We start from the raw sequence: 15,020 nt of genomic DNA, 5'->3' as shown, positions 1-15,020 counted from the left end.
TACTACATGAAAGTGATACTACCACTATAAGGAAAAGAAGAATTACATCTAAAGCAAAACATTTAAATGATTTTGCTAATTCTTATCATTTGAATGATATTAATAATCAGATAGATTCAAAATCATTACCATACACCTTTTTTTCTAACAGATACAAAACTTATTCAAAAATAGATAGGGTCTTTATTTCTAACCAGATGGTAACAGATTTAATTAATTCCAAAATCATTTCATGTCCTATATCTGATCATAACTCAATTGTTTTTGAATTCATGATAAAAAATACTCATAATGTTCAGATCAAAAGGATTCCAGCATACTTAACTCAGCTAAAAGACTATAAAGAATATATACTTTCAGAAGTACAACATTTTCTAGACATAAATAATACTCCTGAAGTCTCCATTGTCTATGTTTGGGATGCCTTAAAATCATATCTATATGGACAAAGTATCAGATGGTATAATAATAAAAGGAAATCTTGGGATAAGGAATTGTTAGATATTCAAAGTAAACTTATAAACATAATAATAAAGAAAATATTATGGACAAGAAAGTTATTGAAGAAATAAACAAACTAAATGTGAAATACAAAGAAATTTTAATTCATAAAGTTAAAATAACTTTAGAGAAATACAAGTTTTTGTCTTATTCAATAAGCCCCAAATACTTACATAGACTTAAAAATAAAACAAAAAGATTGAATAAACAAAACCATATCAAAGAAATCTTTTCTCTAAGGAAAAAGAAGAATGTTTCTAGTATACCAGAAATACTGGATGAATTTAGAAATCACTTTAACAAGATTAACCATAACAACATTAACATGGAACCTAAAGATAAAATAAAGGAGTTTATAACCACAAACATGAATAAAAAGCTTAATAAACAACAGATTAAACTATTGGACAAGAGTATTTCATATACAGAAGTTATTACACAAATAAATAAGCTTAAATCAAACAAAGCACCGGGTAATGATGGTATTATACCAGAGATATATAAAATCCTTTCTAAAACTACATATTCATTAATACATAAGGTTTTATTTTGGCCCAAACTGAGTTAATAACCCCCATCTTGGCAATATACATTTATTTCACCAATTTTAAAACCTAATAAAGATCCAACTAGATGTTCTTCATATCGACCCATCTCATTACTTAATGTTGATTATAAAATGTTTATGAGTATTTTTGCTGATAGATTGAAGACAATCATCCCCGGCATTATAGATATAGATCAGACGGGCTTCATTGTAAATAGAAATACTTTTGATAATATAAGAAGAACTTTAACATTAATTGATTTTGCAAATAGGAAAAAGAAAGATTTAACACTTATTAGTCTTGATATAGGTTCAGCATTTGATTCAGTAAGTTGGGACTATCTGTTTACCTTACTGAAATGCACAAACTTCTGATGCATTTGTAAATTTAATTGAGCATTTATACAAAGGAACGCTGGCTTATATTAAGGTAGGAACATATGTTTCACAAAAAATACCCATTCTTAAAGGTACAAAGCAAGGATGTCCACTTTCTCCACTATTATTCACTTTAGTAATGGAGCCTTGGGCTAATTTGATTAGAAACAGTACTGACATAGAGGGTTTTGAAATAGACGAAAATACAACATCAAAAATTCAACTTTTGCAGATGATGTTCTAATTACATCAGCAGGATCTAATTCTTCTATGCAGTCTTTATTTGATAAAATGATGAATTTTAAAAGTATTTCTGGTTTAATATTCAATGAAGAAAAAACTAAAATACTACCTATATATACACGAAAAATATTCTCATTAGTGATTTTACTAAATATGTACCCAATTCAGGTCAGATAACTTATTTAGGTATAATACTATCTAAAGATATTAAATCTATTATATATAATAACTATAATACCTGTTTTCTTAATATACAAAATCTTTTAATACCTGGAATAATATGTTTTTACTATGGAGGAGAGACTTACAATTATTAAAATGATAATATTCCCCAAGATTTTATACTTAATACAATCAATAATACTTTCACCTACAAAAATAATTATCAAGAAACTGAATACACTAATGTTAAATTTCTTATGGTCACCTAATAGACCTAGGATTGCATTAAAGAAACATACTAATAGCTGGTCTCAAGGGGGTATTTCTTTTCCAGACTTTAATTTATATATTATCTCTTCTATTATAAAAGTTATTACTTTATTAATAGATCAGTCATATATCGCAAAATGGAAAGATTATTGGGAGCTAATTAGTATGCACTTCATGAAAATCTCCTTAACACATAAAAATATGATTGTAAGTAACTCCATGTTGTGGTTGCTAAAGGAATTTTGTACTTCACCTATTACACCTAAACATATGGTTTGTTACCCATTAAATATTATTATTAGTTATCGTAACTTTATATTCATGCACCCTAAGTATAGGGAATGGAATTTTATTGTATTCCCTATAATGTATACTCAGGGTATGCTTATGTCATCTACTTCTGAAGGAGCTCATTTAGCTATAGATAATGATCTAAAGTACTGGTATCAGCTGATATCTGATAATAAAGTTAAAAATCTAGATTTCTTAAAACAAGAATTTGATCTAAGAGAAACTTGCTGGTTAGAGGTTCAGATCTTTAGACAACATCTCATTGATAGAATAGATCTAATGTCTATAACAGTTAAAGAATCTATTCCAAAACTGATTGATTACTTGATATTAAATTTACAGCATAAAGTTTCTGATAAAGGTAAACTTTCATATATACATAAAATTATCAGACAAGAAACTTTTACAGTGTAGATTCATACTGGAATTATTTCACCTCTATTAATGGGGACCCACCAACTCAACAAGATAAACAATATATATTGGAATCTGCTTATAGAACTACATCTTCCATTGTCTGGAGACTTTATACATGGACATTTTTACATAGATCTTTTTATACACCTTTGATGATGAATAAAATAAATAATAAAGATAATCTATGTAAGAGATGTAATGTATAAATTAATGCTGACTGGGCTCATATGTTTTATGACTGTATGAAGTTGAAAGAATACTGGAAGTCAATTAATGAATTTTTGCAGGCTCTTTTTACAGATAATTTCATTATTTCTAAGTCTCTTATATTATTCAACACACCTGTACCTCAATGTGTTAAAAAGATTAAGCTTCCCTTGTTATGGTCTATCCTAGCAGTGGCCAGGAAAATAATAACTAGAAATTGGATTTCAGATACACCTCCTTCGTTCAATGAATTTAAAAATGTTATGAATATAATGTGCCATATGGAAATAAGCACAATTAGAATGAGAACAACTAGAAAAACATCATATTATATTGTATGGGATAATTTACAAAATTTGTTAAAAAAATTCTAATTTCAATAGCACGGTATTTTAGTTTAATTAATTGATCTGATTGCAGTAGATGTCTTTGTAAATACTTTAGTTGTTTTGTTGAATATTATAATAATACCTATTTTTAATTACTTGTATAAAATTGTTATGATATTTCTCTTATATGTTAAAACAATAAACCTGTTTTGAAAAAAAAAATAAAGATATTCTTAGTTAAGACCAAATTTAAAAGAAGGCATATATTCTCTATTTCACATGGTTGTTTAGCTGAATTCAACAATAGTAATCTTCTTATTGCTTCCACACCATAGTCAATGGGAATAACGGTGAATAAGGATTCTACGTCTAGTGTTAAAAAAATATAATCGTTAGGGGCACTTCTATACCATACATTTAATTTCTCTAGAAAATGTGTACTATCTTTAATTATACTATTACATTTCGGTAACATATCAGCCAATATTTTTTGTAAGTATTTGGATATTGGTTCAGTTATCCACCCTTTACCTGAGACAATAGGTCTCAGTGGGGGATCATCCAAAAATTTGTGTATCTTCGGTATTCCGTATATTTGCAGAATTTTAGGACACGAAACAGAAAAGTAATTAAACAGTTCTAATGAAATTTCATTTCTTAACTGCATATCATATATAACCATATTCACCTGGGTTATTTGATTTTTAACCTCAGACAATGTTATTTTCTTAAATGTATTAGTATCAGAAAGAAAGTCTTTAAATTTACTTGTATAGTAACATCTATCCATTAGAACTGTGGCCCCACCTTTATCAGCCTGCTTGATAATTATCTCATTATTATTCTTTAGGTGTGTAAGGGCTTGATATTCATCATAAGTTAAGTTATATTTCTTCACAGCATAGCGCCCCTTAGAAAACAGAGACCTTAATTCCATTTCAACGATATTTGTAAATGCCAATATGACAAGAGATAACTGGGGAATAAATAGACTTGACTTTTTGAAACCAAAATTGCTTCTAGTAGAATCTTTAAATAACAATCATAGCATTAAGCTTCTAGCAAATAGTTTCAAATCAATGATTACATTCACAATATTGTCCATAGCAAAGGGAACAAACTTAAGCCCTTTACTGCAACATGTAATGTTCATCTGAAAAACAACATTGCATTAGGTTTACAGTACCTTCCCTCATCTTTGTTATATTAACGTTTATCTGTGTGGTGTCTTGTTGCTTTTCTTTGGGCTGTTGTGTTTCCTCTTCGCCCCTTGTTGTTGAAGTTGTTCTCCTGTCCTTAATATCGGACTTCCTTCGATATGTTGCTTGTGTACTGATACCTTTTCTGGTTGCTTCAACCGAAAAGGTAAAAAAGCTGAAATTTCAGTTTGCCTCTTTTCCTTGGTTTCGCGCAACTGCACTGCCGTTGTCGGTGTATTCAGTGTATCTAGGTTTACACTTTCTGTTGCAGACACTAATAAAAGTTCCACATTAGCTTCACCTGATGGTAAACATATAGTATTTTTATCTCCTTTCAGTTTGTCTGCTTCACGACGATGATGCATTGTCGAAGTGGCGTTGAATGTGCGTGTTTGCTGATTGGTCAATCCACCTGTCGAGGCAAGCGGTAGATTGAAATCATCTAACTGGTCTAGGGATTTTGTTACATCTTTATGACTTACAGTTTGCTGCAATTGTTTATTGGCCATTAACGGTTGTTTATATTCAGTTCTCGGCCAAGAGAAAATATGGCCGTTTTTAAAATCATCGATGTCTCATTGCAGCTTCCATTTTTTCTTCATTTCTAACCTAGTATCTAGTAGATGCACTCTTTCAATAAAGGCTTGATAAACATCATTAGAGATATCGCCCTTGAGTATTGCTAAAACATCTTTTTCACATTGTTCTATTTCCTCAATCAGGGTCTTCTCAATGTTTTCAAAAAAATTGTTCATAAGCCTCATGTAACTTGCACTCAGTTCCAGGTTAAGCTGCTGCCACAGAGATGTCCGTTGCTTATTTTAAAGCTGTCTCGCTATGCTAAACCCATTTAACATAGCGAGACAGGTTTTAAAAAAAAGGCAACGGAGAAAGCAAGATCTCCGTTGCTTTTTTTACTGTTTCGCTATGTTAAATGGGTTTAACATAGCGAGACAGTTTTAAAATAAGCAATGGACATCTCCGTTGCTTATTTTAAAGCTGTCTCGCTATGTTAAACCCATTTAACATAGCAAAACAGTAAAAAAAAAAGCAACAGAGATTTTGCTTTCTCCGTTGCTTTTGCCCACAGTTCTGATGTACTGCGCAGGCGCGCAGTACATCAGAACTGTCACGGATGCCAGACATCTGCGGAAGGGCAGTAAACAGGCATTATACTATGCCATTATTTAAGAAAAGTAATAGTTTCTTTTCTTAAATAATGTCATGGTATAATAGCAATAACCCACTTCTGGGTGTGGGTAATGCTGTATTTACCCACGGTTGGCTTTGTTTGGTCCCTCGGGCTTCGCCCTCGGGACCAAACCACGCCAACCGTGGGTAAATCCAGCATTACCCACACCCAGGCGTGGGTTATTGCTATACTATTAGATCTTCGCAGTGTTTCACATTATTTCTTATTTTTCTAATGAAGTTAAAGAAGGCCTTGTGGTTGTCTTTCATTTGGGTGGTTATTTTTACCTTATATCTGGCTATGGTTGTTTTGATTAGGATTTGTTTAATTTAGCAAGACCATGTTGGCTTCCTGGGAGTTACATTTATTTTTGCATGCAATGATTTGTTTTTCTTTTGTTATACAACTTGCCAGTAAATGATTGGGCACAAGCAGTAGGATAAGAATCATTAATGCACTTCTTTAACATGAATAGCTGCAGATACAGATTATCTTCTTACTGTCACATCCCTCATCTTATTAAAAAGAAATGAAAAGAATCCTGTAATAAAAATGCCAAAAACATTATATGCTTTAATCATTTCCTGTAAAGACTGTTCTGAAACTGCATATTTTGTCAATTAATAATTGTTTTTCATTGCATTTTATAAGCCTCTTTAGTCATCATCACTAGTGTTTAACTGTTATCAGATTTCATGGATCAAACATTCTTATCTTTAACAAAATCATCTCAAGTTTTCTTTGTGGACATTGTCAAGTTGTGAAACTTACCTTAACAAGTCTATTTGACATATTTATTATTTCACTTTCAGAAACTGACTCAAAACTGATACAATAGAGCTTCCTTATAGGACAGAAAATACTCTGTTTTCTCAAAATATTATCCTTTGCTTTGATTTTAGAAAACTGTTTTCAGCCAGAATGATTAAATTCAGTTGATTGAGAAACAATCTAAGTGTGGCAACAATGTTCAATAGATTTGCCCTTCTATAAGGCACAAATGATTAACCCCTCATTGATACAGCATATTCATTTTCACTAAACTGTTTATCGATCACATTATTAAACAGTAAGAAAAAGTCAGTGGACAGAGATAAGCCATAAGGTATTAGAACTACCCAGCATCTTGTTTTTTTCTGTGGTGACATTAACCATTTAGTTAATGACCACCCAAAACAAATATGATTTTAATACTGTGAAATGAACTGGAGAAAACGTGGAAACCATGGACATTTTTGGTTTGATTGTGAACAAACTGGATGGCAAAATGTGCATAATAATGGACAATCTAATACTGGAAAGTAATTATGGAGCAAAAAATGTAGCCGATGTGACTATTAATAAAGTAAGTCAAAAAGAAGGAGAGAGGTTAGATTGGGGTATTAGTAATAAACATTTGGATAATATAATGGTATTGTGTAAACAAGAAAAATAGATTATAATAAATCAAAACAGATATGTGATGTTGGAACCAGGTGAATATAGTAGTAAAACTGTTATAAAAGAAACACAAGCAAGAATTAAAATGCTATATGACATACAGAGTTACAAGAAAGAAAATAAAAATGTAAAAATGAAAATAGTAAAACATAAAGAAGAGATTGCTTGCTGTTTCTTTAGATGTAAATAGTTTAAAACATGACTTGGGGAGGGTTACAATACTAAACTTGTGTGAGCAGATATAATAAAGAGTAATATGGCTAGCAAATGTTAGATTAATAACATCACAAAAGAGAAACCAATTACAGGCATTGTGAGGAAAAGAGGTATTATGGCATTTTGATCCAGAATAATGTAGTTGTGTAGCTACGCTACTGAAAATTAAAGAAATAAAAATGTTGAATATATATAGAATGAAACCTGTAAGGCTGTTAGTCGTAGATTTAAGGGTCAGGAAGGACCCATTTAGAAAAATAATAATAAACGCATCAAGTAATAATATGAAAGGAGGAGAGATGTTTGTCAAAATTAAGAATTTTGTGTCTATGTATTATTATGAAAATTATAATAGGAGATTTTAACTGCAGCTTGAGAAAACAAAAATAAAAAAATAGGCATGTTTGTTAACAAATGCCACATCACTGCAAGCAAAGAACATAGGGCAAAGTAGGGAACATGCATTCAGAATGGGAACCTAAAAACGTGTTCATCATTCCCACTGCTTCAGTGGCATTTTGGGTAATGTGGCAGTGTAAGCCAGTACTGCTCAGCTTTTGAAAGCTGTGACTCCTCTCCATTTTTCCTGAGACAGCTGATTGGCTGAACATATCCTGAGGGGAAATGAGTGTTCAAGCTTTTTCACTTTCACAAAGACGAGAAAAGTACCTGAAGCCAGAATCATCTAACAAGAGTAAATTTTCAGGATATCATAATACCATATAAAAACAAAATACAACTGCAACTGAAACAAAACAGGCAAGTAGGACTTATGCAACTGTAGTTTCAAACACCTTAAAGGCAATAAAATGTGGTATGTGTATAGCTACAAGAAGATTTTTAGGTCATTTCTTATTTTGTAGTGTGTTAAAAGAGGTGAAAACAGTAAAAACATGTACAGGAGGTTACACAGATTAAATGGAGACATGGCAAAGATTGATGAGATGAAAGAAATGCACATAAAACTATGGAAAGAATATACAAGAATGAAAACAGTGCAAAAGAATGATGAACTGATGTTAATTGCCTAAACAAGGAAAGTGAGACACAAAAAAGGAATATAAAGAAAATTAAAGAAGGGAAGGACACACTTTTAAAAGAAAATAGGAATGCATTAATGGCCTGTTGGCAGACAGTGTTAAAAAGAATGAAAATATAATAAAGGAGCTAAGGGAAGAGCTGGTAAGAGATAAAGAAGGAATTTACCTATCTCTCTCTCTCTCTCTCTATATATATATATGTATATATATACATTTTTTTAATGCTTTAGCTGAATCAGTTGGCAATGAAAACAACTGTTCAAATGGTTGTAATGATTTTAATACAGTTTTATACCCTACCACGTGCAACAAGTTTACATCTCATGCATTTTTTCAATTTTTTAGATAATCAGTTTGATTATTCCTATAACAAGCATTCCTTTCCTTGTGTGTGTGTGTGTGTGTGTGTGTGTGTGTGTGTGTGTGTGTGTGTGTGTGTGTGGCAGAGAGAGGCAGGCAAATTTGTTTTTCTGAACGATGGAGGGAAGACTGAACTATAATAATAATTTTGTATGTTATGTTGGCCTGGGTATTAGCATAACAGCTTCCTAGTCTGTTAATTGGAGAAGATAGACATGCAGTATTTCAAAAATAAGGAGCATATACCCATGGGAATAATCTTGATCTGCCATTATTGTATGCATTAGAACTGACCACCCCTTCCTAATGTTCAGTAAGGTAAATCCTTGTCAAAATGGTGACCTCATATAGAATCCACTGTTAATTCTATTTACTGTGTTGCATATTGCAAGCAATGGCAAGTATTGCACCCACTCAAGATGTTTAAAGTTGAACTCTTATGAAGGTTTCCAGATTTTTTAATCCAACAGTCCAGGTTTTGATACATAATAATACATCTCTGTAAATTAACTTATTTTGCTGCATAAAAGACTATTTATATATAGAACTGCTGACTCTGTTTTTGCCAAAGAGTTACCTTTCAGTTGTCATAGGAATTAGGTCTGTATTTATTAAAGGTGTCCACTTCTGATCATGCTCTATTTGATATTATTGCAGTTCACTCGTTATGCATGATTATCTAGATTTGATGGCAGGTGTATAATTACCGAGACACTGAGTATACAAGCTGAAAGGCTATAACTGATAAGCACTGATGTCTTCATTGAGTCTTAGGTTAATTATTTTTTACATACTGGCAGCAATTTCATATGGAAAACAACTCTCTGGAGTATTTCTGTTGCGTACTTATGCGGCTGGTTGGCTATTGTAATAAAATATTATCTTTGTACTATTCTGTATTTTTAGTCCAATATAAAATATAGCTAAGGACAAGCAACTTTATTTCTGATGTTTATCTTCTATCATGCAGCAGTAATCACACACAAAGATAGATATCTGCAAGCTGAATGCATTAAAATAACTTGAGAAGAAATAAAATGATGTGTAAAAAATGATTTTACTGAGGAAGATTGTCTAAAACAAACAACAAATGAGATCAAACAGTTTTAAGTTACAGGAATTCAAAATGTATTCTTTGTTTGATGAAAAAGTTAATTTTGGCTGCCAGAAATATTGCTACAGTATTTATGAAACATAATACTAGATCCAGACTTATCCAGACACATTTACCTAATGAAGTAGGTCTTATGGTCAAAAGAACAGTGGCCAGTGGAATGCAAAGGATGCATTTAGTAAGAATTTGGGTAAGATATCTTACACTGTGTACTTGTAGATGCAAAACACGAATCAATGTTTGTCCATTGTGATATATTATATTTTACTTTCATCTTGATGTCTCATTTTTTTCAGATCTTGGAGGGATAATAGTTACAGAGAAGCGGAATACCAGCTTTTCCATAAAGTGGTCAGATAACATTACTTCTACTTGCACCAACTATACAGTCACCATACTTCCTGAGGAAACTTTCATTTGCCAGTTTAATTTCTCCATTAACACCTGCTACTTTTACAGCCTTACACCTGGACAAACCTACACAGTCCAAATAGCAAACAGAGGTGTATTGATTCATTCAGTGAATATCACAACAGGTAACTCCTTCTATAAATTGTACAGCTTAAAAAAACTTCCAAATGATTCACATGTATGAAAGATACACGGATATATTATAGAAGGTGTTGAATATAAAAGTTTCTTACTATTTTATATCTCAAATCCATTGATATGAGTTTAATAGCCTGGTATCATGATCAAGTGAAAATATCTTTAATATTTCTACCTGATCTGACAAACATGGGGAAGCTTGTCGTATGCAAAATGCAATAAAAATAGTAATGGACATGTAACATTTCCAATGCACTCTTAATGAAACATGAAACAGAAAAGAAGACAACAATGTTATTTTGAAGATAGTGACATTTTTTTGAGAAATTGTTTATTCATTTAACATATCTACAATATATACACAGAAAGGAAGAAATTCAACATCACATACTTGTTATACAATATTATGAATACATTAAACTAAAAGTCTTAGCATGATTTATGGACCTTATTTTGATCACTTCTTTTCCAGTTTTACCTAGTATTGTTTTTAAATTTAAAAATTCTTTCAGTGTAGGAAATGAATTCAAATTCCAGTTTTTTGTAATAGCTATTCTAGCTACTATCAAAAGACTCCAAGACATTTTCTGCTGTTTGGCTTTTACAGCTAGAGGAAGTAGAACATTTGTTAGCATTTTTGATCTAGTTAAAGAATAATTATTGGACCAAAACCCCTTAAAACATACTTATCTTTTCCTAATATACATTTAATTTGGTGCAATCCATAAACATGTGTGTATGATCAGCTTTTACATCTTTACTATATCTCCAACAGACTGAAGTAGTCATTTTACTAAACCTAGAGACTTTGTAGGAAGTAATAAATGTTTTATGTATATATTTCTACATAAAAACTTTCCAGTATAAATTTGAAGAAGTTTGACTTACTGATTTAAGCAAGAACGTTTTATTCTTACCGTTGAGTCACTCAATCCACTATCTAAAAAGTTCTAGAATTTTGCATCAAAATTATTTTGATTATTTTTTATAATTAAGTTGCATAACTTGTTAAGCTTCCTTTGTAGGTCAATTTACCTTCACTGATAGCATTCATATAATGGAAGAATAACCTTCTCTTCCTCTTCAGTCATAAAATCTACACATTTATTTCATTTCTTACTGATGGATAATATTAACTGGTTAAGAGAGTAATCCACCTTATACTTTTTCATTAAAAATTCTGTTGTCTTAGCTTTTCTTTTTTCAAAGCAATCAGACCATAATACTAATATATTCCCTTTTAGTAAACTCCTTTTAACATTGTTCTGTGCTTCACTAAATCTGGAGGTGTGTGCAACTGGAAAGCACAAACATTTCATTTTTATATTAATGGACTTTTAAAAAACATATTTCTTAACAGTTTTAAGAATTTATTTCATATAAGAGTAAAGTTAATATTTTTCCATTTTCTTTTAAAATGTTTTGATCCGTATTAAAGCTATTGCATGTGATATGTATTTAATATTGGGTATATAATCATTTTAATAAGTACTAATCTATCTTCAGAAGTAAAAAAAATAATTCCATTTTTAATAAGAAGTAACACATCTTCAATTGTTTTTTTCAAAATTATTATTAATAATCTTATTCACATGTTGATAGATTGTTATTCCTAAATATTTTAGTTCTTTTCTGTCCTGATTATATTTATATTTATCTTTAAGCTTACTATCCAGTAATTAATCATTAAAGTTTCAGTTTTATAATTATTAAATTTCAGCAGTGATATTTATTGAAAATTTTCAATTTCCTCATCTATTTCTTCAGTTGAATGATTTAAATCTCCTATAGTTAGTAAAATATCATCTGCAAAAAGCTATGTTTTAGAGTGGCAATCCTTGCTAATTGAGAATCAATTATTTTTTCATTACTTCTTATACTGTTAGCTAAGGGTTCAATAACTAATGCAAATAATAGAGGGGACAAGCGACACCCTTGCCTTATGCTTTGTTTAAGGTGAATCCTTGAGAAATGTAAGACTGAATGTTAACATATGCTTTAGAGTCTCTATAAAGGTTTTTAAATATTCCAATAAATTGCTCTAGAAATGCAAACACTTCTAAAGTTTTAAACAAATGGTTCCAGTCTACAGAATCTAAATTTCTCTCAATAGCTAAGGTAATTAGGGTTAATTTCTTCATTCTTTTTGCTAAATCTAAGATAGTTACTACCCTTTCTATAATATCATACATTGATCCACTGACTATAAATCTGGTTTGAGCTTTAATAACTTTATCAACTTATCTACTATATATCTTGTAGTGAACATGGAAGTAAATATTTTATAGTCTGCATTTAATTATGAAGTACTAACTTATTATCCTTTCCTTGTTTAGGTATAGGTGAGATTACAGAAAATTTATGTGGGGGAGGGATTATTTTGCCACTCTGAATTATCCTGAAAATGGGACACAATAATTCTAAAAGGTCCAGGTATATCTTGTAGAGGATGCCATTGCTGTGGAGCAGACTTCCCAATCCATTTAAAACAAAGCTTATACCTGTCCCTATTCTAGTGCAGCTTGGATCTATGGATAGGAAACAGAAAATTTACTCCAGAACTACTGCCTGTATACTAATGGACAGAGGCAGCTCCAAATGTTTTATCCCATGCATGAGTCTCCTCAAATTATCTGTGGTATGATCCTATTTATTCCCATTAGGCTTTATATATACTTATCAAACATGGGATGGGTAACACCAAATGGGACAAGTTAATTCAAGCACCAAAAGGGAAATTTGCTAAGCTTAAAACAGGCCACAATGGCAGCTAGCCAAGTACTTACCTATGAACCTAAGAATAAGATACAGAACTAACCTTATGAACATTGTGCTATGTGCATAAAAAAACCTTGGAGCTTCAGATATGGCAATATTAAAACTGACAGCAAACACCACATGATAAATGTAATATAAAAGGTAGTAGAACAGGTTTAAAATATTAAACATTTGTATGTTTCGAGTATTACTGTCCAAGAGTGGGCTATGCAGGATTGATATATACTTTATATCTAAACCACTCAGCTGTGTTTAATGGCATGAGCTTGCAAACATCATTGGTAACTATCAAATAACCTCATCCTTGTCATATTGTACTGGTATATTATTATTGAATAAAGACAGACATCTTTTGTGCTGCATTTCCACTTTCACATTAAAATGCTATTTGTAGCTTATCACAGTTAATATGATGGTCACCTAGGTAAGTTATTGATAATTGTTTGACATAATGTCTGCATTATTTATTTAATAGCATTTTTCTCATGTTTTAGAACCAGGACTTGTGTCGGATGTTTCCTTTCTGGCAAATGAAACAACAAATACATCAGTTACTGTCAGATGGTCAGCTGCCCAAGGAATTGTTGAATACTACCTGGTCACAATAAGTAACAATTCCGTGCCTTTGAAAATGGACCTGACTATTTATCCAAGTACAAATTTACATGCTCAGTTTAAAACACTACAGCCTGGATATAGCTATATGTTTGTAATTAAAACTGTAACCACTGGAAATGTTTCCAACAATGGAGTGTTGGCTTGGCAGAATACAGGTAGGTTACTCATTATCATGCTGTTTTATTTGTAAGATATTTTCATCTGTTTACAAGCTGTCAAATGTGGATTACATTATACTGAGTATATATTGCACTCTTAGATAACATTTTTTGTGAACACTCAGATATCTGCAGATGTATTGGCTGTTAAGGCCCAACTAAATGTTACAGATAGCCATTTCAATTGCAGACTTACCCTAAATGGTTTTATATGTCCAAACCAAACTTGAGCACTTAGATATACTGAAACACACTTTCTTAACTGTCATACTATGGTGAAACATTTCCTATTTTCAGTCTTATATTTAGCTGATGCCCTCAATACTTCCTGTTCAGTGATATAGAATGTACCGTCCTAACTGATGATACCTCTCCAGATTTAAACTCTAGTACTGACATATTTGCAGATTTTCGCAGAATGTAAAGATTTTTGCCTCATATTTTTGTTCTGCTCCTCATACAATTTGTAATTTTCTGGATTTTTGCGGCAAATTCGTGGGGATTGAATTTACTAAATAATAACAGGCATTTGAGTTTCAGGCTTCATATCACTCAGAAAATGCATGGTAACACAAAACTCTTTAGTCTAGCCACTTTCTAAGTTTATAAGAGAAATATTTAAAATTTGTCCCTATTTTTGGGACTTTGTTCCCCACCCCCATTATTTTTGGCTTTGTCCAGATATTTTGTGCTAAGAGGTTGAGAGCTATGCTGATGACATGGTCTTCCCTTGCTTACCTCCCATTTCCTACATTTGCCATGCCTTGAGGACTGCTCAATATTTTGATTATTCTTGATTTGTATTTTTGAACTTGTTTGATACCTACCTTCTAAACTGGACTATAGAAATTAAAGTCCCAAATGAGGTATTACTGGTGCTGTCCACAACAAAAGGATGACATCTTTATCACTGCACATACATACATTAGTTTGGTCTTTGAAAATGACCTCAACAACTGTGCACAATAATTATGCCTTGGACTGACTGAAGCATTCTGATTTTTTTTCTTA

The 15,020-nt window shown here is 31.4% G+C and overlaps 1 protein-coding gene across 1 annotated transcript in view; it reads left to right on the top strand.

Moving 5' to 3' along the window:
* LOC122801235 (mucin-5AC-like) overlaps window positions 1-15,020 on the top strand; it is a 475,953-nt gene that overhangs the window by 445,989 nt on the left and 14,944 nt on the right. Inside the window, exons 20-21 of the mRNA XM_044070787.1 lie at window positions 10,203-10,442; window positions 13,728-14,006. Of these exons, the coding sequence (XP_043926722.1) occupies window positions 10,203-10,442; window positions 13,728-14,006 (519 nt within the window). The remainder of the gene's footprint in view (window positions 1-10,202; window positions 10,443-13,727; window positions 14,007-15,020) is intronic.

Source organism: Protopterus annectens, chromosome 4.part1, assembly GCF_019279795.1.
Source record: "Protopterus annectens isolate FY-2018-M chromosome 4.part1, PAN1.0, whole genome shotgun sequence".
Taxonomy (NCBI): Eukaryota; Metazoa; Chordata; order Ceratodontiformes; family Protopteridae; genus Protopterus; species Protopterus annectens.
This window is presented reverse-complemented; position numbering and strand designations above follow the sequence as displayed.